General features: G+C 41.7%; 1 protein-coding gene across 1 annotated transcript in view; it reads right to left on the reverse strand.

The window, feature by feature from the left end:
* Sema1a (semaphorin 1a) overlaps nt 1-13,602 on the reverse strand; it is a 303,018-nt gene that overhangs the window by 256,297 nt on the left and 33,119 nt on the right. The window contains exon 2 of the mRNA XM_071584531.1: nt 2,435-3,157. Coding sequence (XP_071440632.1) covers nt 2,435-2,543 — 109 coding nt within the window. The 5' untranslated portion in view covers nt 2,544-3,157. The remainder of the gene's footprint in view (nt 1-2,434; nt 3,158-13,602) is intronic.

The raw sequence follows: 13,602 nt of genomic DNA on the forward strand, positions 1-13,602 counted from the left end.
CGATATAAATGCGCGTATCCAGCCAAGTGCTCGAGCATCATTTCATTTTAAATGAAATGTTTTAGACGTGGGGGAGGGAGGAGTAAGGGGGCACTTGGCTGAGTACCACTCACTCCACCTCCCTCCACCATTCGGGGAAATTCTAAGCAAAGATAGCTTCGGCCCGGAATCCGGCGCAGAGAGGAAGGATGTGCCCAAATGTACACTATTTAAAAGCGAAAGATATCATTTTATTCCCAATTTATCATCTATTCCGAGTGGCACACGAACTTCCACGTCACATAATTTCTACTGTCACTTACACAGGACCCGTATTCGTAATGATTTGATTACAATAATGGGTCATTCACTTATTTTAACGCCTGCCAAACAAGTCGAAATTTGCGCGAAAGAAGTTTGTTTGGAAATTTTATTCCCTTGTTACCAAGAAACGGTAACGAACCGAGATACTTGCAATCGCATGTTTTACGCGAGCACAAAAACTCCCCCAAAATCCTCTTCACCAAATATCTCTTTCTTTTAAAATATTCTGTCCGTGCATTACATTTAGTGAGAATTATAGGACGTGCCCCGGAGGGAAAATCATTCGCATGTTTTCAACTTTATGCAAAAAAATTCCTGAAATAACCCCCATCTCAATTGAGACATGAAAAATCCATTCGCGACCGAGGTGCCAGTAATTCGAAGAGAAATGGTATGGAATCACCTCGACTACATTTTACGGGTCATAAAGTCGCTCCGATAATATCCCCTTTTCAAGCTGAAATCATTTGGTTGCCAGTTCCGATATCGTCTTGAATATCGGGCCTTTTCATCCGCTCTAACACCCATTTTCCATTTTGCTTCCTGACACTATACTATGCTCCCGGGGAACATTTCTCGCTGCAACTTATCAGGAAAAGCATGCACACACGGCCGAGATTTTGTTTATTTACATCCCGAGCAATTTAATCGGTTAACATTCCTTGTCTTTGAAAAATAGAGACCACATCATTTGGAAAGCGATAGAGGAATAATAATATGTTTCGCTTAAAAATATATCTCAAAATTATACTTTCTGTAACACTAGAAATGGTGGCCAATATAATAGTCCATTAATTAGGTTGGGAAATAAAACAGAGTCCGCTCGCTATGTTCGCTACTTGCAAAAAAGATAATTTCGAAAGCCCTGTACTTAGATGTACAGTAAAAGCGAACATCAGTACATCATTATATACGTACACTAAATATAACAGAGTGCTGGAAAAAATTAATACTTAAAACAAGCAAGCAAGTTCAATATGCATATTTATAGCAAACAAAAATCACGAAAATTGTTTTCTAATGTCAACTAAAGGTATTAATTGTAAAATTTAATTCAACAGAGCCCGTCCTATGAATTATGCGGGAGTTAAAATAGAAATTGCAGTCGAAGTTTTTGTACCCGCATCAATAGCGTAATGATAAAGATAAAATTGCAAAGCAAAAATTGCAAAAGAGCTAACATTTCAACTAAAAAGGACATGACCAAGATGATGATCACGATAATTTTTTTTCTTTCCTTAATTTGCAAAATTTCAAAGCAATATTCCAGTTTTTGCAAATTTGATGACATTTCTCAGTTTTTTATACCGGAAAATATCACTGACGTTTCCCCACTTTCCAGGTCACGTACCATTCTGAAAAAATTGGATGTGTACATGAACACCTCATCCGGCCGCCGAATAAAATATATGAAAAAGATCGATGAAATTTTATGCCCAATATAAATAAAAATGCAGAGGCAAATTATAGAAGTATTCACTCACTAGCTAGCTCTTTGTAGACAGACTTCCCATCGCCCTGCCTCGGCAATGGAGGCAAAAAAATTAACATATCCGAAAGATGAAAAAGTAATAACTTACTCAGAAAATTTCCTAAGATATGGCTTTCGAGCAAAAAGCATAACAATAAATAACAAAATGAGGAGACCAATGTACGATGATCAAGTTGGAACTATTATTTTCCGAAATACTATTTAAGATTATAAAAATATGTTCTGGAGCAATACTCTACATACTCTGTGGCCTATTCATTCCCGTAACCGTCTCTATGCTATATACAACCTTGAATGCCACTGAAAGAAAATGCATAGCCATTTCCATGGCAAAGGAATAGATATTCCCGAGAAAACTCGTAAAAACTTTATATTTCAAACGTAACCAAAAAAATAATGTCAGTAAAACAATATACTGTCATGCTATCACATATTCCTCTTGGTTTTACCAGTAATATACGTGACATATCCGAACACAAAAATATTTACCCGTCGAACAACAAAATAATAGAAAGAGGCACCCGCGTATTGAGTTGTTCTTTGAAATCTCCGAGATGGTTAGCCTAGGCAGAAGCGATCCTCCTATAAACGAAAGCATTTTCCAGAGTTCGGCGGACATTGGATGGATGAAGTACTCACCTAGTTGGACGTACATCTTCGGCCTCACGTTCTCCTGCCACGCTCCCCGAGCGAACCCGGTGCAGAGGCAGGCGAGGGCCAACACGAAGGATGCCGCGCCTGGTGCCATCGTTGATCCCGGCGACAATTATTAGAGCAGCTGGGAGGTAGTAGGTGGGGAAATGGGGGCGAAGAGGGCCCCCAAGGAGGCCCTGGGGGTTGGAGCGGACCCCCCACGGAAGTATCTGGCCCCCGCCTCTCCTCAGCCGCTGCCGGGCAAGCGGCCGGCGGCCTCCATCGCCCCTCGTGCTGTCCTCCGAGGGGCGAGCTGCCCCGGGCGCGGGTCCACACAGCCTGAACGGAAGGAGGGGACGGGGCGGTCGGCGCACGTGGCCGGGGGGGGGAGAGGGCGGCGAAAGGGGCGGGTTGGGTGAGCGGACAGGCCCCTCGAGATGTCGGGTGGGTGCTCCGCCCCCTCGCTCTTCGGGCGACCCCTTCCTCACCCTCTCGCACACGCGGGTCACTCTAGGGGCACGAACCCGGGTCCCCTCGAGGCACCCCCGTCTGCCCTTCCCTCTCCGCGGCCACCCACACCACCCCGGGTCACGACACACCACCTTCCGAAGTGGGAATTAGATCCAGCAGGGGAGGAGAGGCGTCCCGAGAAGGCAGGGCGGGGTTCCTCTTCTTGGGAGTCGCACGGAAATCACTTCCTCCCGCCCGGTCTATCAAAGACGACTGCGCCTGTGGCCACAAGAAGAAAGAGGAGCGATTAAAACAGAAAGGCGGGGATTCCTTCCAACATGTGCCCCAGATATGTCCCTTGAGAGCAGTCTCTTGCCACCAGGCGACATCTGGCGGGGAACTGCACCCAGGCGCCATGCACTTCCAAGCCGAATATGGCTGACGTTTATGCGACGCGGCTTTTTACGAATCCTCGCTCGAAAGTGCTTTCCTTTTCCGTTACAAAAATGACTGACTCATATACTTGGGGAGTTTCGCCCAAAAAGGATCTGAATACCGCTGACTTAAGTCTACGCTTCCGTGATCCATAAGCATGACAAAATGTTTTTAATTATTACCCAGAACATAAATCATGTATCCATCACTTCTTACGAAAGGCATGCGAATCATAATGGTGCCCAGCAGTGTCCTTCAGATTGGTGGATTTCACTACATGCACAAGTGCTTTGATTAGATTTGATTAGTGCTTAGATTAGTGGGCACATTCTCTAGAACGCATGCGTCGAAATAACACGAAAAAAACATAAACTTTGCCAAATGCATTTAAAATACACTGGCATAATAATGGTGAGTGATTCGCATTAATACTTTAATATTTCAGCAGAAACTTCCACCCTCTCCATACATGTCTCTGACATTGAATGTTGTGGGTGTGGTCAAATTGGACAACCTCAAGTTTTTCGCGCGGAGAAAACGAATTGGAGTGAGATCAATCGAAGAAGGAATATTTACATCAAGTGAACATTCTCAATATCATCAACATACCCTCAAAATTATTTTATACCAATGACCGAAAAATGCTGATCTAAGAGTCAGTGAGGCAATGGCGAGCACGATTAGGGACGCGAATTATTTATTTCCTTCCAACTAATCGCTGAAGTGCTTCAGAAGAGTACAATTCAAAAACGGAGTCCGTTCGTTATGGAGGGGACTGTACTCCTTCAAAATCACATTTGTTACAATTACACGCCGTTTTCAAAGTTCGCATCCCAACCGCCAAAGCAGGGTTCCTTTCCGCGATTCTCTCCCTGGCCTTCCCTTTCACGAAAGCCTTTACCATCTTTTCTGTAATGACCAGGCAGAGCATGAACACCTGAAAATCAAAGTCACGTTTTCAGCTGCATCTATTGGAAAGTGCAACTGGTCAATCATTAAATCATTTGAGGATCAACGGATGTTTTTTTTTTTGAAGGATGAACCGAGGTCAATGGTGGCCACAATTACGTTTCATTTTTATGCACGAATGCCAGACAGGACTTGCGACTCGCCGGGGGACGGTTAAACAAGGGACTCCGCTCCTCATTAAGAGATAATTAGGTTTGCCCGAGCCCCAAGCGACCAACCCAGATGCCGTTGATCAACTCCGAAATGGGCGGTCTTCAAATTGACTTTCAAACCACATTTTTTTTAATGTTTACATCCCAAGGTTTCTGCAGGGTTAATCCCTCATTTTCATGGCTAACATTATTATATATAACTACATCGCATTTTTAATGGCTAGAAATCAGAGTTTAATGAAACACTGAATAATGAAAATGATTCGTCGCCTAGGAGTTAGAGGGGAAAAGAATGGACTTAAAATATTTTTACACTATTTGCAATAAGCTGCATACGTAAATTCTAGAATATATTTACAAGCGAGTGAATGCAAAAGAGTCAGGTTAATTTTCAACCGACAAAATAATAAGTATCCAGCATCTTTATTTGTCCATTTCCACTTGCACACTGAGATTGTTCCATGGCGTAACCCGGGAGGGAGAAGAGGACATCGTTCCATTCCTTTGTGCTATTCCATCCTCCAACAATTGTGCAATAAAAAAATGCAAGTTCATGTAACAAAAAACTAAATTACATTTTGATCTATTGTATGAAAGGAATATATAATTATAAGTCGGATAAAATACTATAGATTTGGAAAAAAACATCGAATAATGTACATGAAAGAATCTTTCCATTGCGATACGGTAATCAAATTTTCAGTTTGAAGTCATTTAGTTTTCATGTTATACCAACGCTCAATGTTGGGTGTGCTTCAGCATAATGCTCCTTTAGTTAGGAGTACACTAACGCCACCACCGGGTTTCCCTCCACCCTCCCTCCATTCCAGGAACATCCTATCCCTAACTAATGACCCACCAATCCCTAATGAAGACGCAAATGACCTCAGCTGTCGATCGCCTCCGCTAATGATTACTACCACCAAGCTCCACGAGGGTCAAATGCTTTTCACAGTTCCAGATATCGCGAAATATACCGCGAAAACAATGAGGAAATTTGAGTTTCGATGACGTAGTTCTACCTACACGATTAAGAATCCCTTGCTGAATTTTGCTGATTTTGCTCTTCATTAGATCAATATTGAAGTAGAACACTGCGTGAATATTATTTCCCCCTTTGCCCCTTCACCATTCCTCATCAGTTTCACCCAAGATATACATACATATACTTCTGTTTCTCGCCGAATGTATAATAATACTATGCGACGATTAAATGTCATTAAATTTAGGTTCGTCTGAGACAATGAATATATGAAAACGTTTAAGGTAAAAAAAACAACATAATTAATAAATAACATAACTCCTTACATCACTGACAACATACCAAAAACTATCACTATAACAATAGAACCGTGAACATCATCATCTACGAATCGATAGGCTCTACTCTTCTGTTGAATATACCCAAGAAATATAAAAAAACTGCGATTGGTTTTTTGCTTTAAATGCAAAATAAGCTTCAATGCAAACTCTTTTAAAAGGAGATTACGGCTGGAAAATGTGTCACGTGCTAATCTCTGAGAGAAAAACGTTAAAACAATGTTAGACATTACAGACTTAGGAAATTTCGCCTGTGATGATCGATTTTGAAAATTTGAATCGACCAGCTTCAACTCCGCAACTTCACGATGAAAATTAGTGCCAAATAATTTTTACTTATGAGCAAACATATTCTGTTCTCTTCAGTAGTTATTTAATATTGCAATTTCAAGCAGAACAGAAATTCATCAAATCTTTAAGAAATCATATGACATCGTTTCCGCTAGCAAGTATTGTAAATCTACGCATAAAGATACTATAAAATCTAAAATTACTCAAGCAGCTCACAACAACATTTAAATTCTTGGATTGCGGCGAGATGAAGGAATGTACGACGAAAATACGTCGTATTTCACAACTATTAAGTTACACAGGTTCCTATTTCCGTCCAGAAAATTTTAATAGTGGCAAACAAACGAGAGCATTGAAAAAGAAAACATTAAAGCGATATTTCTATATACACGAGGGTAGGCTGAAAACTAATGCACACATGCTTGTAGAACACATACAAAACGACCTTCAGAAGAACTCCTGGTGGCATGTGGAAGTAACATTCCCCCTCAACACGCATGCGCACGTTTCAGGTCGTTGCATTCATCCCGTGTATTTTGAGAAGCGGAAGCACGGAGACGTGTTCTAATGCTATGTCAACGCGAGTTAAACACCGTGCTAGATGAATGTAACGACCTCAAACCTGCTCATGCGTGTTCAGGGAGAATGTTACTTCCACGTACCACCAGGAGTGCTTCTGAAGGCCATTTTATTTGTGGTCTACAAGTATGCATTCATTAGTTTTCAGTCTCCCCTCGTAACTGCCATGTGATTCACTTCAAACTGGGAACTGTTCCTAAGTCCCGAAGTTCAGGATATAAAAGTTAAACAATCACATTTTCAGAGTACTTTAGCATAGCCAACTTGTGGAATAAATGGAACGAATATAAAAAATGCCTTTAAAACTTAGGAAAACGATATAATCCCAACAGATTTATCGCACTCCCGACTGGCTCGACGCTCTTACTGCCAATAAAATAACCATATCTTCTTCGCGTCTATGCATTTCAATTGATTTTACAAAAGATGAATGTATTTTATGGATCTCTTAATATTACTACCAATGATAAACCCCCATTAAGTCTGCATCTCTTTTGAGGTTTTTGATATGCCCTTTTTGTCCAAGGATCACGTGAGGAAACATACACGACGTCATGCCTTGATTTCCAAACGATTCAAAATGTCATAAAATATGTATTACCAGAACAAAAGAGTTCGCAGAAAATATCGGTTCGCGAATAATTAAATTTTGATTGCACCGTGCGCCCTCCGATAGATTCGCTCTCGCACGGAGCACACCATCCCGATTTATGCCGATCCCCGCTTCATTTACTCCTTCCGTTATTATCTCATCGATCTGAAAAGAATTGGTAATGTATGCTCCTAAGGGCAGAAAGACTGCATTATAATTGCCAATTTTTTTCGAAAAATCGTGGTAGCATAAAAAAAACGGCGCGACTTTTTCAAAATGGCCCGCTATTGAAGTTACGATAGTGCGTGTTATATTTTCCACGTTATCCCTCATTGAACTCTCTCGCGGTACCTTTGGTGCGAGAGATGCAGAATTTCCCAGATGACATCCCCGAGATTCTATCGTAGTGATAGGTCTCGCGCTCTGAAAGAGAACTCGCGCATTATTGCCACTACACCGAATCTAATCATAAAGAACGCTGCCAATTCACAAGCGAGCCCCTTACATCAAAATATCATTATGAAGGTGAGTTAGCTATGGCGTAATCAATCCCTATTGCTTTTCAATGTACAAGGTTTATATAAAAAGTATCGCTGACAATTTTTTTCCTAACGCGTGCGTGAAATGCTGAAATCAGTCAATTCTGCTAAGTGTGCGCTTGATCGCAGATCGTATTGGCATTCATAAGATAACAGTGCACAGGTATTGATATGACAGTGCACACCATTATCACTGAAAATTTGGCGATGCGAAAGATCCGCGATTAACTTGTCCCGACGATCTTGAGCGACTGAGGTTCCAAAGTAACTATCTGACGAAAAACGCCATCGCAACGATTCCCCAACTCCCTAAGAGTCCCAAATTGGCACTAGCAGAATATTATTCCTATTCCAAAAAGTGAAATCCTCCCTCAAAGAATACCACCATGGGGCCTTGGGAGCCGTAAAAGAAGCTTGAACGCGTACCCTTAAGGCCCTTTGTCAAGGAATCCGCCTACCTAACAGGGAGCCTTCGAGTCGTGGATAATTCCCCTGAAAAGAAGCGTGTCCATACTCAAGGGATGTACGAGCACTTTGAAGATTTTCGAGGCATTGTAGCGATATTTGAAGTAAATCTATTTGGCCGAAACTTTCCCCGATGCTTTTTATAGAAACCATGTATATTTAACAGTTCCGGAGACGTATTTTGGGGACGCCCACTAAAACTCGATCTCATTATCACGAAAAAATACTCTTCAAACTGATATACCCTTCGGTAGAATATAACCGCTCGCATATTTGCCCTATGTCTCCTCAAGATGGGGACCATCATTCGCGAAACGAGTGCTATCTTATCGAATAAATTATTTATCGGACCCAGAACAAAATTCAAAAGAAAGAAATCAAAGAAAAATTCTGAAACAAAATTCCCGTCGAAAGTGATCTCGGGAATTCATGGCCTCACGGTCTTATCGGTCGTGCGTAGATACCACAAGTGTGTCTCCGATACCAGAAGTTTTTCTCAGATACCACAAGTATAGTAGATGGCTTCAACGTTGTTGTTACTTCTGTTTCAGCCATAGTTTCAACTAAAACGTCGATAGCTTCTAGTCTTATTTCTTTATCCTCCCAAAACCCTGCTGCTCATTCGACTGTTGTGGGGTGCTCGCTAACAGCTATCAAGAAATTTCATGAGATTTCCATATTTTCAAGGGAATGAGGAAGTTCACAGCCTGTCATTTTCAGATCCGTTCGAGATACGCCACTGATTCGCGCCCATGTATACCTGTTCTTCGTCACAGAAATTGCCCAACACGACTCTCCATTGAGAGGCAATGTATTGAGATTGGACAAATGGAGTCAGCGGTTCATGTTTCACGCGAAAAAAGGGCGTATATATTTTGGTTAATGAGCGACTTTATTTTTTTCTAACTGTTTTACTCCTGCCCAGGGTCAACAACCTTGGCGTGGCTGGCGGAAGGGGTTCTGCGCACTGACGACCCCTAAGAGCTATGCTGGTGGGACGGGGGCACTGATGATGACTGCACCTGGGTAGGATCTCTCGAGTCATAAAGGTCGAAGGTTATGAGCCAGATGAAAGGTAGTCCGCGCAGCGCCTGTTCCTCAGTGAGGCGACTGCAAAGGCGTCCGACCCAAGTGGGGCGGCCATTGAGTGATGATGTCACGTTAAAAAAACTCCTGAAGAAAGCAACGGGAAACCACCTAAATTAACTATCGCATGCTACAATGGGCATAGATCTGAGAATGAGTAGGACATTACGGGATTCATCCCGCCGCGCAAGGCCGAGTCGTGTTCGGCAGCTGCACAGAATTAAGGCCTCTGCGGTCTGAAATGGTGTCAGTGGTACGGCTAAAAAGACAAAGAATTGCGTGAATGTGGCGACAAATAATCGTGAATGATTTTTTGCGACGATTTTCCATTTCAGCAATGAGTAACTATGGTGGGTAATCAGACAATCCGACGCTTCGATTGTCGTGGAGTGTAGTCATGGAGACGACTACGAACGAAGCTCCCGTTCCATTCTTGACCTGTGTGAAAAGTTGACTTAAAAGTATGATATTGTTCACAGAACATTGTCGTCTTGGTGACCTTAGCGTGTTTAATGGTCACACCTAACCGCCAAAGCCTTCTGCCTCAAAAGGCGGTGTCGACGCGAATTGATTGGATATAACATGAGGTTCGGGAGGAAATACGATTAGCTCTCTCTCTCTCGAACGCCTAGTGGATCAGGAATACCGAAATAGAAATTACAATAGACTCGATTAAATACACTTACGCTATATCCTAACTCCGTCATGGGTGACACATATGCGGGGAATATTATGACAGGGTGGTTGAACGAAAATGTTAAGGAGAGGCTCGCATACAATTTGGCATGGAGCGTGGTTTTGTACGGAATGGAAACATAGTCACTGAAGCAAGACGATAAGGCGTAGATTGGAGGCTTTTTAAACGTGGGTTTGGGGAAAGACGGAAAAGGTGAAATGCATGAAACGCCAAAGAACACAAAGAAATGATACAGTTTTGTCTTCTGAATATTTCGATGGTACAATCGTCTTTTTCTAACGGCAGTTAAAGGACGGAAGGAAGAGCACTAATGACGGGCAAGAAGAGCAGGGCACCGTGCTTTCCTCAATTGTACACTGCATATATGTAAAAATTGTGATTTCACGGAGGCAATGCGTGACTTTTAAAGATTGTGGTGACACGTGATTTTTAAGCGCTTATTTATCCTACGAACATATTGTTGAAATACCGTGGTTACGGATCTATAACAACGCAAACATTTCACGTTAATCATGTTAACCTTGAATGCGCTTTTTAATAAATTTAAAAATTGGCAATTTTCCCAAAAATAAAATTTAATGCGACCGGTTTCAATGTAACTACATCATCATCATCTTACCTGATGATGATGTAGTTACAAGGAAACCGGTCGTATTAGATTTTGTGGAAAATTGCCAATTTTTAATTTATCATGATATTCCACCATATCACGGCTGAAACGTCTCTTTTTATTGAATACGCTTAATGCGTTGGAACATACTTGTATCCTTCTCATTGGTCTGAATTTTTTCTTGGCAACCCGCTATATATATCTTCGCAAATGCGTAAAAAACAATATATTAAGTACCGATAACACTTTTCAAGATGGAATCCTGAAAATTAGCAGAAACTACTGTTGGAAAGAGCTATTTTATTAGCATATCTTTTTTTACTCAGGAGATATAAAACAGATATCAATTGCAGCATTGCCGGAAAAATGTGCATTTCTACTCGAATAACAGAAAAGGGGGAGTGAGGAATGTGAAAAGAATGTTACGGACAAGAGGAGCAGAAAATATAAAGCGAGGGATGGAGAGAGAAAATAGAGATGATTAGGGGTTTTGCGAGGTGAGATGGAAAGACAGCGGGGACTACTGGAGTGATGGTTATGGGGTAATATAGTACATACAGCAGAGGGGAAGAGAGCCAACGAGTGATAGGAGTAGCACTGAAAAAAGAAGAAGCTTATAAAAATTGAGAAGGTAAGCGACAGAATTTTATAATTAGTAATATAAAAGCTGAACCAACTTATCTGTTCATCATTCAGTTGTACATGCCAACGAGCAATCTCAGGGTTGGGGGGGGGGGGGGAAGGGAGGAATGGGCAGGGTTTACGTTTATTAAGAGGAAGAAATTTTCGAGTGTTCCAGGGAGGATTGGAATGGGGTGTTGGGGTAAGGGAGAGCTGACAATGACGTAGGATAAAACGGTTTAGGATCGAGGAATGACCGTGGGGAGAAAAAGACGTCTCCTGGGTGAAACACATACTGAGAATACGTGGGGAGGGGGCTACCTGAAATTTCGATTTATTAGAAGAGTGCTGAGTAAATGTGATGAAAAGGTCAAAGAGAAATGTAATCTGTCGCTCGTTAGGCCTCATTTAAAATATGCTACTAGTGCATACATGGGATCCTCACGAAGTTGGATAAAATGCCGAAATGGATCGCGTGCGGCGTAGAGGAGCTAGATATAATTAAACATTGTTATGATAAACTTATTAGCGTATCCGAAATATTAGAGCAGCTACGCTGGGAATCACTAACGGAGGTTACTCACGACGTAGGTTAAATTCACAGATTAAATCTCTAGCATATATTGGAAGAACGTCTCTTCAGCAGTGATGTTGACAATGTATTATTACACCATCGTACTACGTTAGGAGAGATTATGCCTGTAAAATTAGAGAAATTAAGAGTAGAACAGGTAGATTTAAGATAACTTTTTTTCCCACGAACGATAACGGATTAGAATAAATTAAGCGACCACGGTAGGGGTAAATTTTGTTCAAAATTAGTCTAGTTTGTATTCACCCCCTGCCACACACCCTAGCGGAGGCTTGCGGGATACTAAAAAAATTTATTTTTCCAAGAGACGGGATTTTATTAATGCGAACAATAGGTAAACTTGGAGGAAAAAATCGAAGAAGTCCTAGGCACTGCGGGGCAGGAGAGATAGTTAGTTGTTGATAGAAATCTTAAGATGCCGGATGATGTATGCAGATCATTTTATATGGAGATGGACGGCTAAATACTGTGACAGAGGTGAACACGTGAGACAAGCCAGGTAGCGGAAGGAAGAGGACGGGCATTCAAAAGCTGGGAGTTTGCCGAAGTTAAAACACCTCAGGTGTTCAAAAGTTGGCTTTAACCTCGTGGACCGAGCGCAACGGGCCAGACAACGAATGCCCATGGCATTGTACCAGTACGTAGGGCATTTCGTCAGAACAACTTGTTCCTTTAAAGCCCCCAAAATCTTGGAATTTAAGAGGACGCCTCGGTAGTTAAAACAGGCTACAGCACTCGTTCGGACATTGAGGAATCCGGGTTCGATTCCCGGTCATTGTAATACGCATTTAGAGGATGACTCTGTTAAAAGTTACTGTCGCGGCATCTCCCGCAGTTTCTTGGAAATTTGTAATTACCATATTGTAATTTCTCGGTGGTCACATTCACTCTCCTTGTTTCTAACAATTATATTTCCCATTTTGTGATAACTTGAAAAATCAACATTGAAATGGATTGCATCGAATGCCAAATATTTAGACATTTGAACAGTACAAAGGAAATATGATTTCCGAACAAGAAGAAGAGTATTTCTGAGAAGACACACTTCAAATCTAATGTAGAGGGCACGATTTTGTACCTCGGACGGGGATCAGGATGGTGCGGTGGCTAACGTACAGGTTTCCTACCGAGAGGACCCGGGTTCAAATCCTGGAGGCAACAAATATATTTCAGTGGTATCCCGAACCCTACTTGAGGTGCTTTGTGGAGAGCACTTAGAGGGAGTATGACGTCCGTTGGATGGGACGTTAAACTGCGGACCCCTTGGCGCACTTCGTTAACAATAGGTAAGGCCGACGCCGGGTTTCTCTCCACCCTTCATCCTTTCCCATCTATCTCTAATGACGCAAGTGACCTCAGCTGTCGATCGCCACCCATGAAAACTACTACACTACCTCGGGTGACAGATCGTCCCTCCAAAAGACACAATCAGATATTCAGAACATCGCTCACGGGGATGAAAATTACAACTATACAAATTCATTCCAGCATTTTCGAATATTTTTGATTTTTATATTTTGCACGATAATATACAAGCGTCAAATACATATATGCATATATTTATACATATATTCATAGATATATATATATATTCATATGAGGGCGTGTGTATATATATATACACACACACAAATGTATATATATACACACATTCAAACACGAAATCCCGCCAAACGGCGAATAAATACTCATATATACAGAAACAGATATAAGGAAAAGGGATAGGAACACACATAAAGGACGAACACAATAGAGGTGGTGAAGGCGGAATCGAAC

Source organism: Hetaerina americana, unplaced genomic scaffold, assembly GCF_022747635.1.
Source record: "Hetaerina americana unplaced genomic scaffold, ioHetAmer1.1.p SCAF_1, whole genome shotgun sequence".
In the NCBI taxonomy this organism is placed as follows: Eukaryota; Metazoa; Arthropoda; class Insecta; order Odonata; family Calopterygidae; genus Hetaerina; species Hetaerina americana.